Source organism: Acinonyx jubatus, chromosome D4 (genome assembly GCF_027475565.1).
Source record: "Acinonyx jubatus isolate Ajub_Pintada_27869175 chromosome D4, VMU_Ajub_asm_v1.0, whole genome shotgun sequence".
In the NCBI taxonomy this organism is placed as follows: Eukaryota; Metazoa; Chordata; class Mammalia; order Carnivora; family Felidae; genus Acinonyx; species Acinonyx jubatus.
In genome coordinates, this window is record NC_069391.1 from 35441895 (window position 1) to 35455782 (window position 13888).

A 13888-nucleotide genomic window follows, 5' to 3' on the forward strand; every position below is an offset into this window, starting at 1 on the left:
AGTGTGTGCAGCGTGGTTGGAGTAGAGGACGCTGTTTTGGAAGTCGGGTGGATTGGAGTTGAAGCTGGAAAGGTCCATTGGAATTTGGATTGGGGCTGGTATGGTTCGGCTCAATATTAGCTGGAGGCAGCGTGAAGCCAGAGAGAGTTTATAAGCATAGAGCATTCTGGTTGCAAATAGCACAGTGGTTAGAGGCGGGAGAAAAGGAACACTTAAAAAAAATCATATGCACAATCGCTTTCCATTTCTAATGAACTTGTAGTGAGCCCTGAGTTGATTGAGAACAGCGTGAGTCAGCCAGGTGATGAGGTCACCAGAAGAGCGGAAGGAAGCTTCTTATGCCCCAGTCAGAGAGAACATGTCCAGAAGGAGGAGTGGACGACTGTGAGCCCTGCATTGGACCCAGGAGGGAGGGACGCTGCCACCCGTGGCCCGAGAGGACATTTGTTGGGACTGGAGCCCCAAGACCAGTGCACGGAAGCCTAAAGGGACAGTTTTAACACTTCCTCAAGGCTGAGCTGGGCGGCCTTGGAGTGGTTGCCTCAGGAAGCAGTGAGTTCTCCATCACTAGTGGGTTTCAAGCATCAGATAAAAGATCAGCCTTTGTCGTAATTCCCGAGCTCCTTTGGGCCCTGAGATTTGGGGCCCATAAAATTCTCTAAGTGGTCAGGGAGGAAATAGGGGACCTCCCGGTTAGTCATTGCTGGGAAAGTTTCTCTCAGACAGAAACTACAGTATCTCATTTCAACCCCCTCCCTGGGGTTTTCCCTGCTACTCCACATCACTGGGAGTGTGTCGTGGGGGGTATGCCGGCAGGCTGCAAACAGAATAAGGAGAGATGAGTCAGTTACATTTCGCAGGTCTCTTCTTGGAAGCCCCTTGATTTCACTGCAATCCATTGTGGCGCAAGCACGGGCACAGAGCTGGAGAGCCGAATGAATAGAGGGCATGTCTCACCCACGCCCTAGTACTTTCTGATAAATAAAAGCACCCTGAGATCACTTATCCTCTCAGTGACCCTGGGAAGCACCTCTGGTACTATCGGCAGAGCCGGGCCAGGGTACCTGTCCCAGTTCATTTGGTTCCACGGGCATTTATGTCACATCTGTTCAGAGCTGGGCACTGGGCCAGGAGCTGTTGTCACTAAGATGAGGGAGACATAGTTCTATCCTCATGAAGTTCACACTCTAGTTGGGGCATCAGGGCCCTAAACAATTAGGTGTATGATGCAAAGTGATAAGGGTGGTGACAGAGGTATGACCACTTTGGTGTTCTAGGAACACACAAGAGGGGAAATCGGGGAAAGCTTCCTGGAAGGGGCAGGTCATTCAGAATCCTTGGCAGTTCTTTCCCTCAGTCAATACTAACTGTACCAGTGTAGGTTATGGAGTACTCTTGAAAGCATCATTTATGTTCGCTTACAGCAAACATTTTTTAAAAGTTTAATTCATGTTTATTTTTTTTAACTTTACTTATTTTGAGAGAGAGTGCACGTGAAAGTGGGGGAGGGGCAGAGAGACCAGGAGGGAGAATCCCAAGCAAACTCTGTGCTGTCAGCCCAGAGCCGGACACAGGGCTCAAACCCACGAACCATGAGATCATGACCTGAGCCGAAATCAAGAGTCGGATGCTTAACCTACTGAACCACCCAGGTGCCCCAGAAGTTGAATTCATCTTTATTAGGTTTAGTGGGGATGGAATGCTAAAACCTTGTTTTTTATTTTTTACTCTTTTTTAAATTAAACTTTGATTTTGAGATTATTGTAGGTCCACGTGCACTTATAAGAAATAACACAGAAGGATTCTGTATACCCTTTTCCAGTCTCTCCCCGTGGTAACATCTTGGAAAGCTATAGTACAATATCACATCGGGATAGTGGTGTTGAGAGACTTAAGATACAGAACAGTACCCCCAACACGGGATCCCTCCTATTGCCCTCTTCGGCATTTTTCAAGTGTTTGTTTACACGTCTGGCCCCGAGGAATCAAAAAATGGGAATAAAAAGGACTGCCCTCAAGGCCTTGACACTCTTATCACCTACCTTGTGCCTTCTCACAACCTTGTGAGGAGGGTCATATATCCTCATGTAACACACGAGAAAAGGGACAGAGAACGTGCCTGGCCTAGTGCCACATAGCACGAACTTGGCCTATCTTCCTGGATCCAGGGCTGGTGGGCTTCCTAGGCCATATTCTGCCCCTGATGACTGCCAGGCGTCTGGATTCAGGGACCTGGGTAGAATGGGCGACGCCTTCACTGACCCATAGAATGTGGGCTAAGCCTGACCTCAGCCACGTCAAGGTGAAACCCAGTGCACACGGTGAGGACCACACCTGCGTGGAGCACAGACCCTGGGTGAGGCCTCAAAGGCAGAGCGGCCCTGACAGTTCTGGTCCATCTCCCTCATTTGACAGCTGGAGTCACTGAGACCTAGAGTAGGGCGGGGTCTGCCTCAGGTCGAACGGGAGTCCAAGGCAGTGTCCGGTCTCCAGGCTCCCTGCCAATTGGTCTGATCCACTATAATCAAGACAGAACTATTCCTTAACATATGTTGTGCAGGTGCAGTTTTTGTGTGCCCAGGTTTAAAAGTGTGGAACCTTCCTCCTCCATGCTTGCAGACTCAGAGCTCTCTCCCTAGCTGGAGGAGTGGAGTTCAGCCTGTAGGTGGGGCACTGCAGAGAGGAGGACGTCCCCCTGCAAGTGTGTGAGCTTTCTCCTCAGGGCTGGTAGTAAAGTCTTCTCTAATCCCAACTCCGCTTCTGGGGTAACGGGCCAGCACTGAGCTTGGAGCTGGCACACCTGGGCTCCCCTCTCTGAGCCCCGTCCCTGTGTCTGCCTGCATCCCAGGATTCCCAAGGACGTAATGGGCCTGCAGGGACTTTGCAGGCTGGAAAGGGCCAGGCACACCGGAAGCCTTATGCTTCCTGTGTTTGGAACCTTGGAGTCCCTGAAGATGGAGAGGGAACAGACTTCAAGAGAGCAAATTCCTGGCTGTTTCCTCATCCTCTGGGGTGCTCTCATTATTCTGCAGGTGTTTGTTGGACAGCTGATGGGTGCTGGCAAGTGGGGGTCATGACTCAAATACGTGCTATTTCGGGTTTTTGACTTTAATTATGGAGAATTTCAAAAGTAGACAAAATAGTCTAATTAACCTATAAGCATCCTGCCCCTGGATTCAACGATTCTCAACTCATGGCTAGACCTGTTCCATAGGTACCCCCACTTCTCCCCACACTCTGCTTTATTTTGTAACAGCTTTATTGAATTTGGATTTTTATATCATAAGATTCACTCAGTTGAAGTATACAAGTCAGCGATTTTTAGTAATTTATGGAGCTGTGTCACCAATACCAACAGCCCGGTTTTAGAACAACCCTGTCACTCCAAGGAGATCCCTTGTGTGCATTCATAATCAACCCCTGTTCTCGCGCCAGCTCTAGCTGACCCCTGCTCTGCTTTCTGTGGCTGTAGCTCTGTCAGTTCTGGACGTCCCACTTAGCATCTGGCGTCTTTCACGTAGCATGCTTCTGAGGCTCACCTGTATCGTCGCATGCCTCAGAGCCTCGTTCCTTTTTACTGCTGAGCAGCACTCCGCTGCATAGAGAGACCACATTTATCCATTGCGTACATAGACCACAGGGTAACTGCAGCGAACTCTCTTAGTTTTATTTGGAAGCAAACTCCAGACATCGTTTCACTTTATCTGCAAATGTTTTAGAATGACTTGAAAAGATGAGGCCTGGGGTGCCTGGGTGGCTCAGTCGGTGAAGCGTCCGACTTTGGCTCAGGTCATGATCTCATGGCTCGTGAGTTCGAGCCCCGTGTCAGGCTCTGTGCTGACAGCTCAGAGCCGGGAGCCTGCTTCAGATTCTGTGTCTCCCTCTCTCTCTGCCCCTCTCCTGCTCATGCTCTGTCTCTTTCTCTCTCTCTCAAAAATAAACATCAGAAAAAATAAATAAATGAAAATAAATAATGAAAGATGAGGCCTTAACAAGCATAATAACCATGACTCCATGATCACATCTAAAAAGTTAGCAAATCTGTAATGTCCTCAAATATTTCAAATACACAGTTTGTGTTTGCATTTACAATAGTTTCATAATATGTCATAATAATTCTTTCACAGCTGTATTTTTTACAGTTTATTTGTTGGAATCAGGGTCCACACTGCGACCCACTGATACGTGTCAAGTCTTCTCTAACCTATAAGATTCCCTCCATCTCTCTTTTCTTGCCTTGGAATTCATCTGTTGAACAGGGCACCCACACCTTGTCATGTGGCCAGTTATAGAGACAAAGAGCATCGGCAGTGGCAGGGGGAGTGGAGATCACGTGCACATCCTCAGGCAGCTGGGGAGGCAGAGGCCCGGGAAGGGAGACACCTGCCCCCAGGGCCGGGCTCCACCCCAGCTGCCTTAGGCATCCAGACCCCTCTGCCTCCTCAATCTCAGGTCATTGGACCAGGCCCTGAGGACACACCTCCCCCACTCCAGCTTGTGCCCTCCTCTGGGAAGGTGTGTAGGTGGGCAGGTGTGTGGTCCCACAGGCTGGGAGCAGTTGGCCTGGCACTGGCCCAGCTGCCGAGGCCATCTGAAGCTCGGCAGCGAGCCTGGAGGAGCTCAGCAGGTGACGGGGAAGCCTCTCTGGCCGAGGTAGCCACCAGAGGTAGCCAGCCCTGCAGCCTTGTCCCCATGCCCTGCCCTTCTTCGTGCTGCCCTCCTTCTCACGTGTCTGTGTTTCTTCTCTCCTCCATGCTATGGCAGTGGTGCCCCGTGCTGATGAGACAATACTTGGTGCAGCCCCAGGCAGTCCTTTTCCAGGTAATTTCCTAGGGACCCGAATGACGCCCAGCACCCACGTTCCAGGAGCACGTGCCTCCTGGAGTCCCCTTTAGGATTCCTTATCCCTTGTGGTGCTTAGTTTCCAAAGTGCCGTCCCTGTCCTTATCCTTCAGATCCTCGTGCTCGCCCTGGCAGGCAGGCAGCAAGGGGTTCGACTGAAATCTCCTTTTATTAATGAGGACAAGGAGGCTCCGAGAGCTGGCCTGGCCTGCCTCAGGTCACACAGGTGAGAAAGAGGCAGCGCTGGGGGGGAGAGCCCTGTGTTATTGCTCCTAGTTCACTGTTCTTTCTACCACAGGGTCAAAGGCTGTGAGTGATACAGATAGACATGAGCTGAGGAAGTCCACTCCCCTCCCCAAACCTCAGTTTTTCCAGGTTGGGGAAGATGACCCTGAGTATCCGTCTGGCTCAGACACGGGAGTGTGTAAGACTTTCCATCATCTGGAGCACGGTGTCCGCTGTGAGGAGGGTGTGCATCCCTGGTGGGCTTGACCTTGAGCCCTCCCAAGAATCTGTGGCAGCAGGCAGAGAGTTTTATCCCAGTTGGTTGCCTTGGAGTGGACAGTCTGTGAATTGCCGACTTCGGTTCATTTATCTTTCTGGGTCATAGTCAAGGATGGCACCAGGGGGCCCTGGTGGGAAGGGAGCAGAAGCCCAAAATAATACTCTAAGAAAGAACCCTAAGAGCTCAGAGAAGTTGGAAATGTGGGACGCAGCTGTTGCCTTGTGACTGTCAGTGGTGGGGAGGAGAGCAGAGCTATGTTGCCAACGTAGGCGCACCAGCACACTTCCGCGCATGTGACTGCCCTTGTTCAGTCATCTTCAGCCCTTGGCTTCCCAAATAACTATGAGAAATAGAAGTAAATTGCCACGGTTCCCAGAGGCACCAACAATGCCTTCTCTCTTCTCTTTTTCTCTCCTGATCTTCCTTTTTTTCTTTTTCTGTCATTCTTTCTACCTCTCCCAGCCTCCATTTTCACAAAGGACTTGAGGTGTCCTGAAAAATAAACAATTACATGTATCTAAATTAGTAAGTTAAGGCTGAAAAGAAAGTTCAGAAATTATGTAGTGAAAAAGGGAAGATCATAACACCAGGTGCAAGCAATGATGTGGTTGTGGTGGTTTAACACTGAAATAGACTGAGCTTCCTGGCAGCCAATGCAAAAAGGGATATATAGTGGTTTCCAGTGTTCCTGTTGTTTAGCCGCAGGCAGGTTAACCATTTATCAGGAGAAAAAACTGGCTTCTGGGGTACTGAATTGCAGGAGGGATTGGCAAGGACTTTGAATATTCAGTGGCAGTGTCTTCAGAGGTTAACAATTTTTTTTTTTTGTATGGTGCTTCTATTTCCTCTAACAAATGTTGAATGCCTGATATGTTATCACAGATGAGTGAAAGCACTTCCCCAGAGCGTTTAAGGGTGGACAAGGGCATTGTTTTCTGGTCACCTGACTTGATGAGGGGAGAGGTGGGAGGGGGGCAGGGGAAGGTTGACATATCACTTGGAGTTCTTGTTGAAACACTTCTCAGTTAATTTTGGAGTGTTGTGGTTGATGTCATGCTACTGGATCATATATTCACTCATTCATTCAAAAAGCACTTCAGGGGCTCTAGGGATGTTCCATGCTCTCAAGGCAACCTAGAAAGAGCTAGACAAACAGCCATTAAACATGGTGAAAAGTGATCATGGAGGTTTGTGGAAAATGCCATCAAGTGTGGAAGCATAGACAAGGGAGTCATGATTTCATTGTAGCATGTGGGGCCCAGGAATGGCCTCACTGAGGAGGTGACATTTGAGCTGGGTCTTGTGGACAGTGTAGGAGTTCTGTAAGTGACTGAGTGAGACAAGTCCTCCGCGCAGAGGCAGGCTGTAGAGCAGCCACTGTAACAAAGAAGCAGGAGACTGGAGAGAGTGCAGCTTCCTTTCAAAATCATAGCAGCTCAAAGGGACAGGCAGTGACGAGGACTTAGGGAAAAAGTACACACCAACCTAAATGGCAGCATCCCCTGGCTTGTACAGGAGCAGGGTGAGCACTGTGAATCCCACCAAAGAGGAGAGACTAGGCAGGGGGCAAGACCTGCAAGGTGGTGATGGTAAGAGGGACAGTTGGCAAAGGGCTGCTGAGGGCCGGTTTCTAAGTCCCCTGTCCCCAGAGTCCCCACTCTTTAGGGACATTCACTTTACCTTCTGGCAGCCAGTGGTGGTTGGGAGACTGGATTTTGAGACCTCCTAGCACATGTGTAACACAAGTTAAAGATTTGGTGTCTTGGAAAGGTGATCCAAACTCAACTGTCAAAGTGACTGGGCAAACTTTTTGTAAAATGCTTTTTAGTTTATTTATTTTTGAGAGAGAGAACAAGCCGGGGGGTGGGGTGGGCAGAAAGAGAGGGAGAGAGAGAATCCCAAGCAGGCTCTGCGACGTCAGAGCAGAGCCCGACGTGGGGCTCGAGCTCATGAACTGTGAGATCATGACCTGAGCCAAAACCAAGGGTCAGACGCTCAACCGACTGAGCCACCCAGGCGCCCAGTGACCGGGCAAACTCTGACGATGAATTTATGGACTAAAACAAAATCAAATAGCAAAAAGACCCTTCCAACGGGACATCAAAGAAATGAAGAAATATCCCTATTGGCCACCCTCTTGCAATTTTCTGAAACTCAGGTTGGGCTCTGCTTTCTTGGGGAAAATAAAGGCTCTCCCTTGCAGACCCAGCTGCCCAGCCTGGCATCTAGGAAGGGTAGGTCTGGCAGTGGGGTGGGGAGGGGCGCAGGGATGCTGACTCTTCATTGAGATTGCTGCCTGGACTGCCTAAAGGTCACTCATTCATTTGTTCATCCATGTGTTCACTGTGCAAACCCTTCGCAGGCGGATCCCAGCTGGACTACCTTTCCGTCTTTGCCTCTTCTAGTTTCACTTCCTTCAACTATTGTCATGTGCCCTGTTTCAGACCACTCCTGTCCTCTTCCCTCTGAACCTTTCTTCAGCTCTTATCGGCCTTGAGGGTTCGGGACAGCTCAGACCCAGGCTGAATAAAGCCTGGGCAAGAACACTTTCCTGGCCGCTTCCTGCTCCATGGTCAATTAATGTCTCTGTGTTCCTGCTCCCCTTCGATAAAGCTTCTGGGGCCACATATCTTTTCCCTTGGGGTTTGTGGATGAAAGTCAAAGAGCATGTCTGGGCTTCACATGCATCTTGTGGACAAGAAAGGCTCAATAAATACTGAACATTCATTATGTTCAGGCCTCCACCAGCGCCCTTGGTAACACAGAGAGGAAGGGGCCCTGTCCCCTACCCCAGGGTCCCGGGAACCCTAGAAGACACCACCTCAGAAGAGACTCTTACAGAAGTGTTTTGACCTCCTGTCTTTGCTCATGGCGATACGCTGAAGGAGCTGTCCAGTGAGCTTTACTTCCAAGGTCCTTTTTCAGCAAATGCCTAATGGCTAATGCCATGACCAAGTCTCCTTCTACAGGGAATGAAGTCTAGACAGTGACCTTTTCCCAACAGCTCCTTGCTGCATAGAATGAAGACTTTGCTGGTCCTGACTTAAAGCAAGAAAGATCTTTTCATCTCCGCTTCTATGTGAAACAAAGATTTATAAAACAGGACTTCTTCTTTCTGTGTGTGGGAACCTTGGATATTTTTCTGTTCTAGTCCATTCTAATTTCATTTTTTTTTTAAACATTGGCACTAGCAAATTGATTTCACATCTGTTTATAGGACAGGATTTATGGTATGGAAATCATTAGAGTAACTGTCAAGACTTTGGAGTCAGATCGATCCAGTTTGGAATCCTGGCTCTGGCACCTAGAAGCCGTGTGACTTTAGGCAAGCTACTTCCTTTCTATAACAAGTCTCAGTTCGTCATCTGTAAAATGGGGATAACATAGAACCTATTTCGTGGAGTTACTGTGAGGATTAAACGGAAGATTCAGGTAAAGCTCCTGACACAGAGCAATTGATCAACAAATGTGAGCTTTTGACGTGATTGTGAAGATTATGGTTCTTACTGCCCTGACACCTCATGGTGAGGCCAGTGGGGCAAAGGCAGGGCTCCTGCCTCCTAAGAAATGGTAGTTAGGAAGGACTTCCTGGAGGAGGAGGCACTGGATCAGGGTGGCAGGATGACTAGGACCCACCCTGTGGTGAGCATCCCAGAACCACTTGTTTCCTCTTGAAGGGCAGGTTTGTTCCCAAGGATGTTTGACTGGACCTAGAGCTGACCACGTTAGATGCCTTTGCCTTTCCCATTTAGGTCTCCAATCCACCTGGAATTGATTTTTGTGTCTGGTATAAAGTAAAGATCCAATTTCTTTTTTCCCCCTTGTTTCTGAATGGATAACCAGTTACCCCCGCACTGTTTATTAGAGTCCATCCTTCCCTGCTGATTTGTACATCACCTCTCTCATATATCAAGGTTCCATCTATGCACAGATCAGTTTCTGGACTCGCTTCTGTTTCATTGATCTATTTATCTGTCCCTGTGCCAATCCTACCCTGTCTTAATTACTACAGCTTTATAGTGATATAGTCGGGGAGGCGTGTCCCTATCATGTCCTTCTCCTGTAGAAGCCTGTGCTCTTCTCTGCATGTTTCCGAATCAGCCTCTGCTGGAGATGATTGAGAGCCCCAGAGCTCTGGACAGAGCTGTCCTCGGTGAGACTCACGGCAGGGTGCCTGGGCCTTGCACCCTCATGGACTCACTGTTGCCCACCACCCCAGGCTGAGCTGCCCAGGAAGTACTTTCTAGTTCAGATGCAGAGAGAAGCACCAGGAATATATCCGAGTCTGAGTCCCCTCTGCCTGCCACTTGCTCAGTGGCTCCCCTGGTTCCCTTCCCTGTGGCTCAGTCCTCAGCATCCTCCCCAAGGTGCCTGTGTCTCCTTTCAGAAGGCGGCTTCCTTCCCTGTCCCTGTCTGCCAAGGATGTAACCCTGGACAGACAAGGATGTGCCCTCCATTGCGATGCCAGCATCCTGGAGGGAATTGCTCATGCCAAGAGTTTGGCATACACAACCAAATTCTTTGGCTTGGGCGTTTGCAGATATTTTCTGTACCCAAAACTAGGCCTGGGGGTTGCGTGGAAGGAAGAGACCTGGAACTCACACTTATAATTTGGTCTGTCTCTGAGTGGGAAGGCCCAGGTTGGCATCTTCTGGAGGCCATTTGACAGTGGCTAGGATGTCAAGGAAATGACTCATCACAAGCTCTGATTTCATGAAATGGCTTAAAGGAAGGAGCATGACCCTGGGCCAAGTGCCCATGGCTGCTGTGGACTTGGTAAATCAGATGTGTGCACCTCACAATTTGCAGCACATAGTTTACATGCTGCCGGAATTCAACACACTTACCAAACTGTGGTTCATTTGGTTTGATGTATTGGATTTTGAGTGAGAGTTTCTGGTGGACTACTTCCTGGACTGGGATTCTGCCCCATTGGCCATGGACAAAGCCCTCTTTGCCTTGGGCCTCAGTTTAGTCATCTGTGAATTGAGAGTTTGGCACGGATGAGGTCTCAAAGTCCTTTTAACCTTGTGTCTGTGATTCTGCATCTGTGGCTTAAGAGCATTGAAATCAGGAAGTTTTCTTTCTATCCTCTTGGCAACAAGACTGTTATTTCCGCTTTGCTTTTAGTTACTGATATCTCCCTCCCCGTATTCAAGACATTGTCGGTGGCCACTGGGGCTGGGCAGATGGAACCTGCAGGCCACAAGAAGCTAGGTTTGAATCTTGTGAAGCTGCACCTGACTCCTGCCCACCTCCCTCCTCACCCGGGGAGAACTGTCGACTCTGGATACCTGTCTTGCTCTATTGAGCTGAATCTGCCTTCTCAACACTGGGGGGTTTGCGAGCCCCCCGTGGGCCCTGGCGCTGGCCTGGGCTAGCCCAGCGAGGTGGCGGAAGCCCAGAATGTGGCGGTGGCGTTTGGCTGGGGTGCTTTGGAGTCTTGATGCTGAGACATTTCTGTTTTGTTTCCTCTTTCAGACCACTGAGTACTCAGCTATGGCCTCGCTGGCTGGAGGGCTGGATGACATGAAGGCCAACCTGACCAGCCCCACTCCCACCGACATTGGGAGCAGCGTGCCCGGGCCACAGTCCTACCCCATTGTGACAGGTGAGGGCACCTGGGGTGGGGGAGAGAGAGAGAGACTGACAGAGGGAGACTGAGAGTGCCTGCATGGGCGGGGGGAAGAGTGGCTTGGTGCTTTTGGACTTGATGGGCCATTTTTGTTTTAGTAAGGTTCTGGGGCCCTGGAATCGGTCAGGCAGGATACTGCCGGGGCCCAGAGCTGCGGCTGTGATGAATCATGGCTGTATTTGCTCTGATAAAGCCAGCGGAGAGCGAGTGTCAAACGGGCTGTGGGCTGGGACAGGTGGCAAGAAAGGCCCATGACAAGAAGGGCCATGGTGACTTCGGGATCTCCTATGGATACAGCCAGGAGGTTCAGAGGTCTGGGATTTATCCCTCTCATGAGAAGGGCAACCCTGCTTGGTAGGACTTGAGAAGGAGCAGACTCCTGGCAGATTGGCATTGGTATTTTGGGTTTCCAGGCAGAGACTGAGTCAGAAAGGGTAAGAGGTTTCGGCTGGAAGGTGCTTGGCCTATGCAAAGTAGCTGCCTTTCTGGAAGGCCCAGGGCCAGCCTCTTTAGCCGTCAGTGTAAAGATTGAGTTTGGATCCTGGAGGCACATTGCTGGATTTGAACTTGCCATTGACTAACTGTGTAATCTTGGGTAAATGTATAAGGATTCTGGGCTATGTTTTTAAAAAAATCTCTACAGTGGGAATGGTGTTATTGTGAGGATTAATTCATTAATACATACAAAGTGTTTAGACTCTTATTTAGCACACGGCAAGCACCCAATACATGTTGCTGTTATTCCTCTCAAAGCCTTCTCGTGGTGGCCGGTCACATTGTTGGGTTTGCTGCTGCAGAAAAGTCTGGACCACAAGGGCTGAGTTAGGCAGACACTCCTGCCCCAGCAGCAGTGCGATAACATGGGGGGACAGACCCTGGAAGTTTGTTGGAGCTGGCAGGCAGGAAGCAGTCTCAGATATTATACAGACAGATAATAGGAGGCTCAAGGGTAGCACTTGGGCCAGAGCCTTGGGGTCCAGCGGGGGGTAGCAGGATGTCCCTGTAGGCTGGTAGGCAGGACACAGTAAGAAGTAACAGAGACAAGGGCTTCTTAAAAGTGCAGGTGGGCTATGGTTGTGTCGGGGAAGCTGGGGATTGTGCTCAGGTTTGAGTTTTAGGGGAGGGGGCTTGATGTCACGTAGGTTCCGAGACAGAGAGAACCCAGCTCTGAGACCTGTGCTGATAGGTTGGCACTGAGGCTCGTGGGGCTCACTCAGACAGAAGCAGTGGAGGCCCTGTTTGCAGATCTTGGCAAGCTTCTGGGGCCAGCTGAACCAGCACAGGTGGGGAGGTGTCAGCACTGGGACAGGGATAGAGGGTGGGGAGCCTCCGTTAGAGTGGGGCTTTACTAACAGCACAGATGTCCCATGAGGTCCTCTCCCCTGATGTCACAGAAGGTTTCAGTTGACCCAGGCAGTGGGTCTGGGTGTGGATTGGGTTTTCAGGTAAACCTTTGACCAAAGACTTGTTTGTACTCCAGACCCAAGTCAGAATCATGCTTGATCTTTAAAAAAAAAAAAAAAAAAAAATTAATTTTGGAGATAATTCTAGTCTCTGACCCATTGTTACTACTTGTGTTGCTTTTCACTTTCATCTTTCCTAAAAACACATGAAATTACCTGCTGTAGAATTTTAAAAGCACTCAGGTAGTGGATGGCTACTTTGGAAGAAATATTTTCTGCCTTCTGTGCAGAAAGTAGAGATAGTGAGCTCTTTTGCATGCCCTTCCAGAAAGGTGTGTTTTCCTGGGTGTTCATTGCCGAAGGGATATTTCTCTGGAGGACCACATAGGGCTATGAAAGAAAGATACGCAGTGTCAGATGAAGGCTGTAGGGGAAAGTCAGGGTTACATTAAATGAAGAGCTCTTACTGTATCTAGGACCACATTGTGATCATGTGCAATTCTGAGCTATTTTACTTTATTAAAATTCTGTAAAATTTAGTTTATTTTTAAAAAGTTTACCCATGTCTTTATTTTGCTTGATTTCGCATAACAGTATGCTTGATGTTGAAATATTGGAAGTATTCTAATTATAAATATAATCATTAGCTTTTTTTGTGAGTAAACAATAGCTAGCTAGAAAAATAATAGAAGAGTCCTTTAACAATAGTACCAAAAAAACCAATGCTGAGGAAAAATTCACTTTAAACTCCACCAAGGGACATAAAAGAATAAATGGAGAGATATAACTTGTTCTTGGGGAGGAAGACTCAATATCATAAAGTTGTCAGTTTCTTCTAAGTAATCTACTAATTCAAAGGAATCCCAATCAAAATAGCAACAGAATTTTTGGGGGGAACATGTCAAAATGATACCAAATACTGCAAAAATAAGCATTGAAGCATAGCTAAAAAATTCTGAAATAGGGAAATGAGCAAAAGTTGTAGCCTATTTAAAAACATTATGATAAAGCAGCAGCACTTAAAACTATTTTTTGTTTTTTTAAGTTTATTTATTTACTTACTTATTTATCTAAGTAATCTCTACACCCAGTGTGGGGCTTGAACCACGACCCCAAGATCATGAATCATTTGCTTTCCCGACTAAGCCAGCCAAACACCCCTAAAACTATTAGTAATGAAACTGAAGTTATAGACACATATAATGGCCTAGAGAGTCCTTAAATAGATCCAAATAGATATGGGTATTTATAAATGTAATATTTCAAATAGGTAGAGAAAAAGATAAATCGTTCAGTTAATGGTGTTGGGACAACTAGGCTTGTTGGATACATACCTCACTTTTTATATCAAAATAAATTCCTAGTTGATCTACACTTTCAATGTAAAAAATGAAACCATAATAAACTAGAAAAAAATGAGGGATACTTTTTTAGAATCTTAGAGCAGGGAAGGCCTTTTAAAATCTGTTCCAAATATAAAAGACAAAGAAAACTGGTCTAAAT

General features: G+C 48.2%; 1 protein-coding gene across 2 annotated transcripts in view; it reads left to right on the top strand.

Moving 5' to 3' along the window:
• The window catches only part of PAX5 (paired box 5), a 193838-nt gene that overhangs the window by 98094 nt on the left and 81856 nt on the right, over positions 1–13888 (top strand). The window contains exons 7-8 of one of the 2 annotated variants that reach the window (XM_027039454.2): positions 4765–4821; positions 10829–10958. In XM_027039454.2, the coding sequence (XP_026895255.1) occupies positions 4765–4821; positions 10829–10958 (187 nt within the window). The remainder of the gene's footprint in view (positions 1–4764; positions 4822–10828; positions 10959–13888) is intronic. The other variant, XM_015079494.3, reaches the window with a different exon arrangement.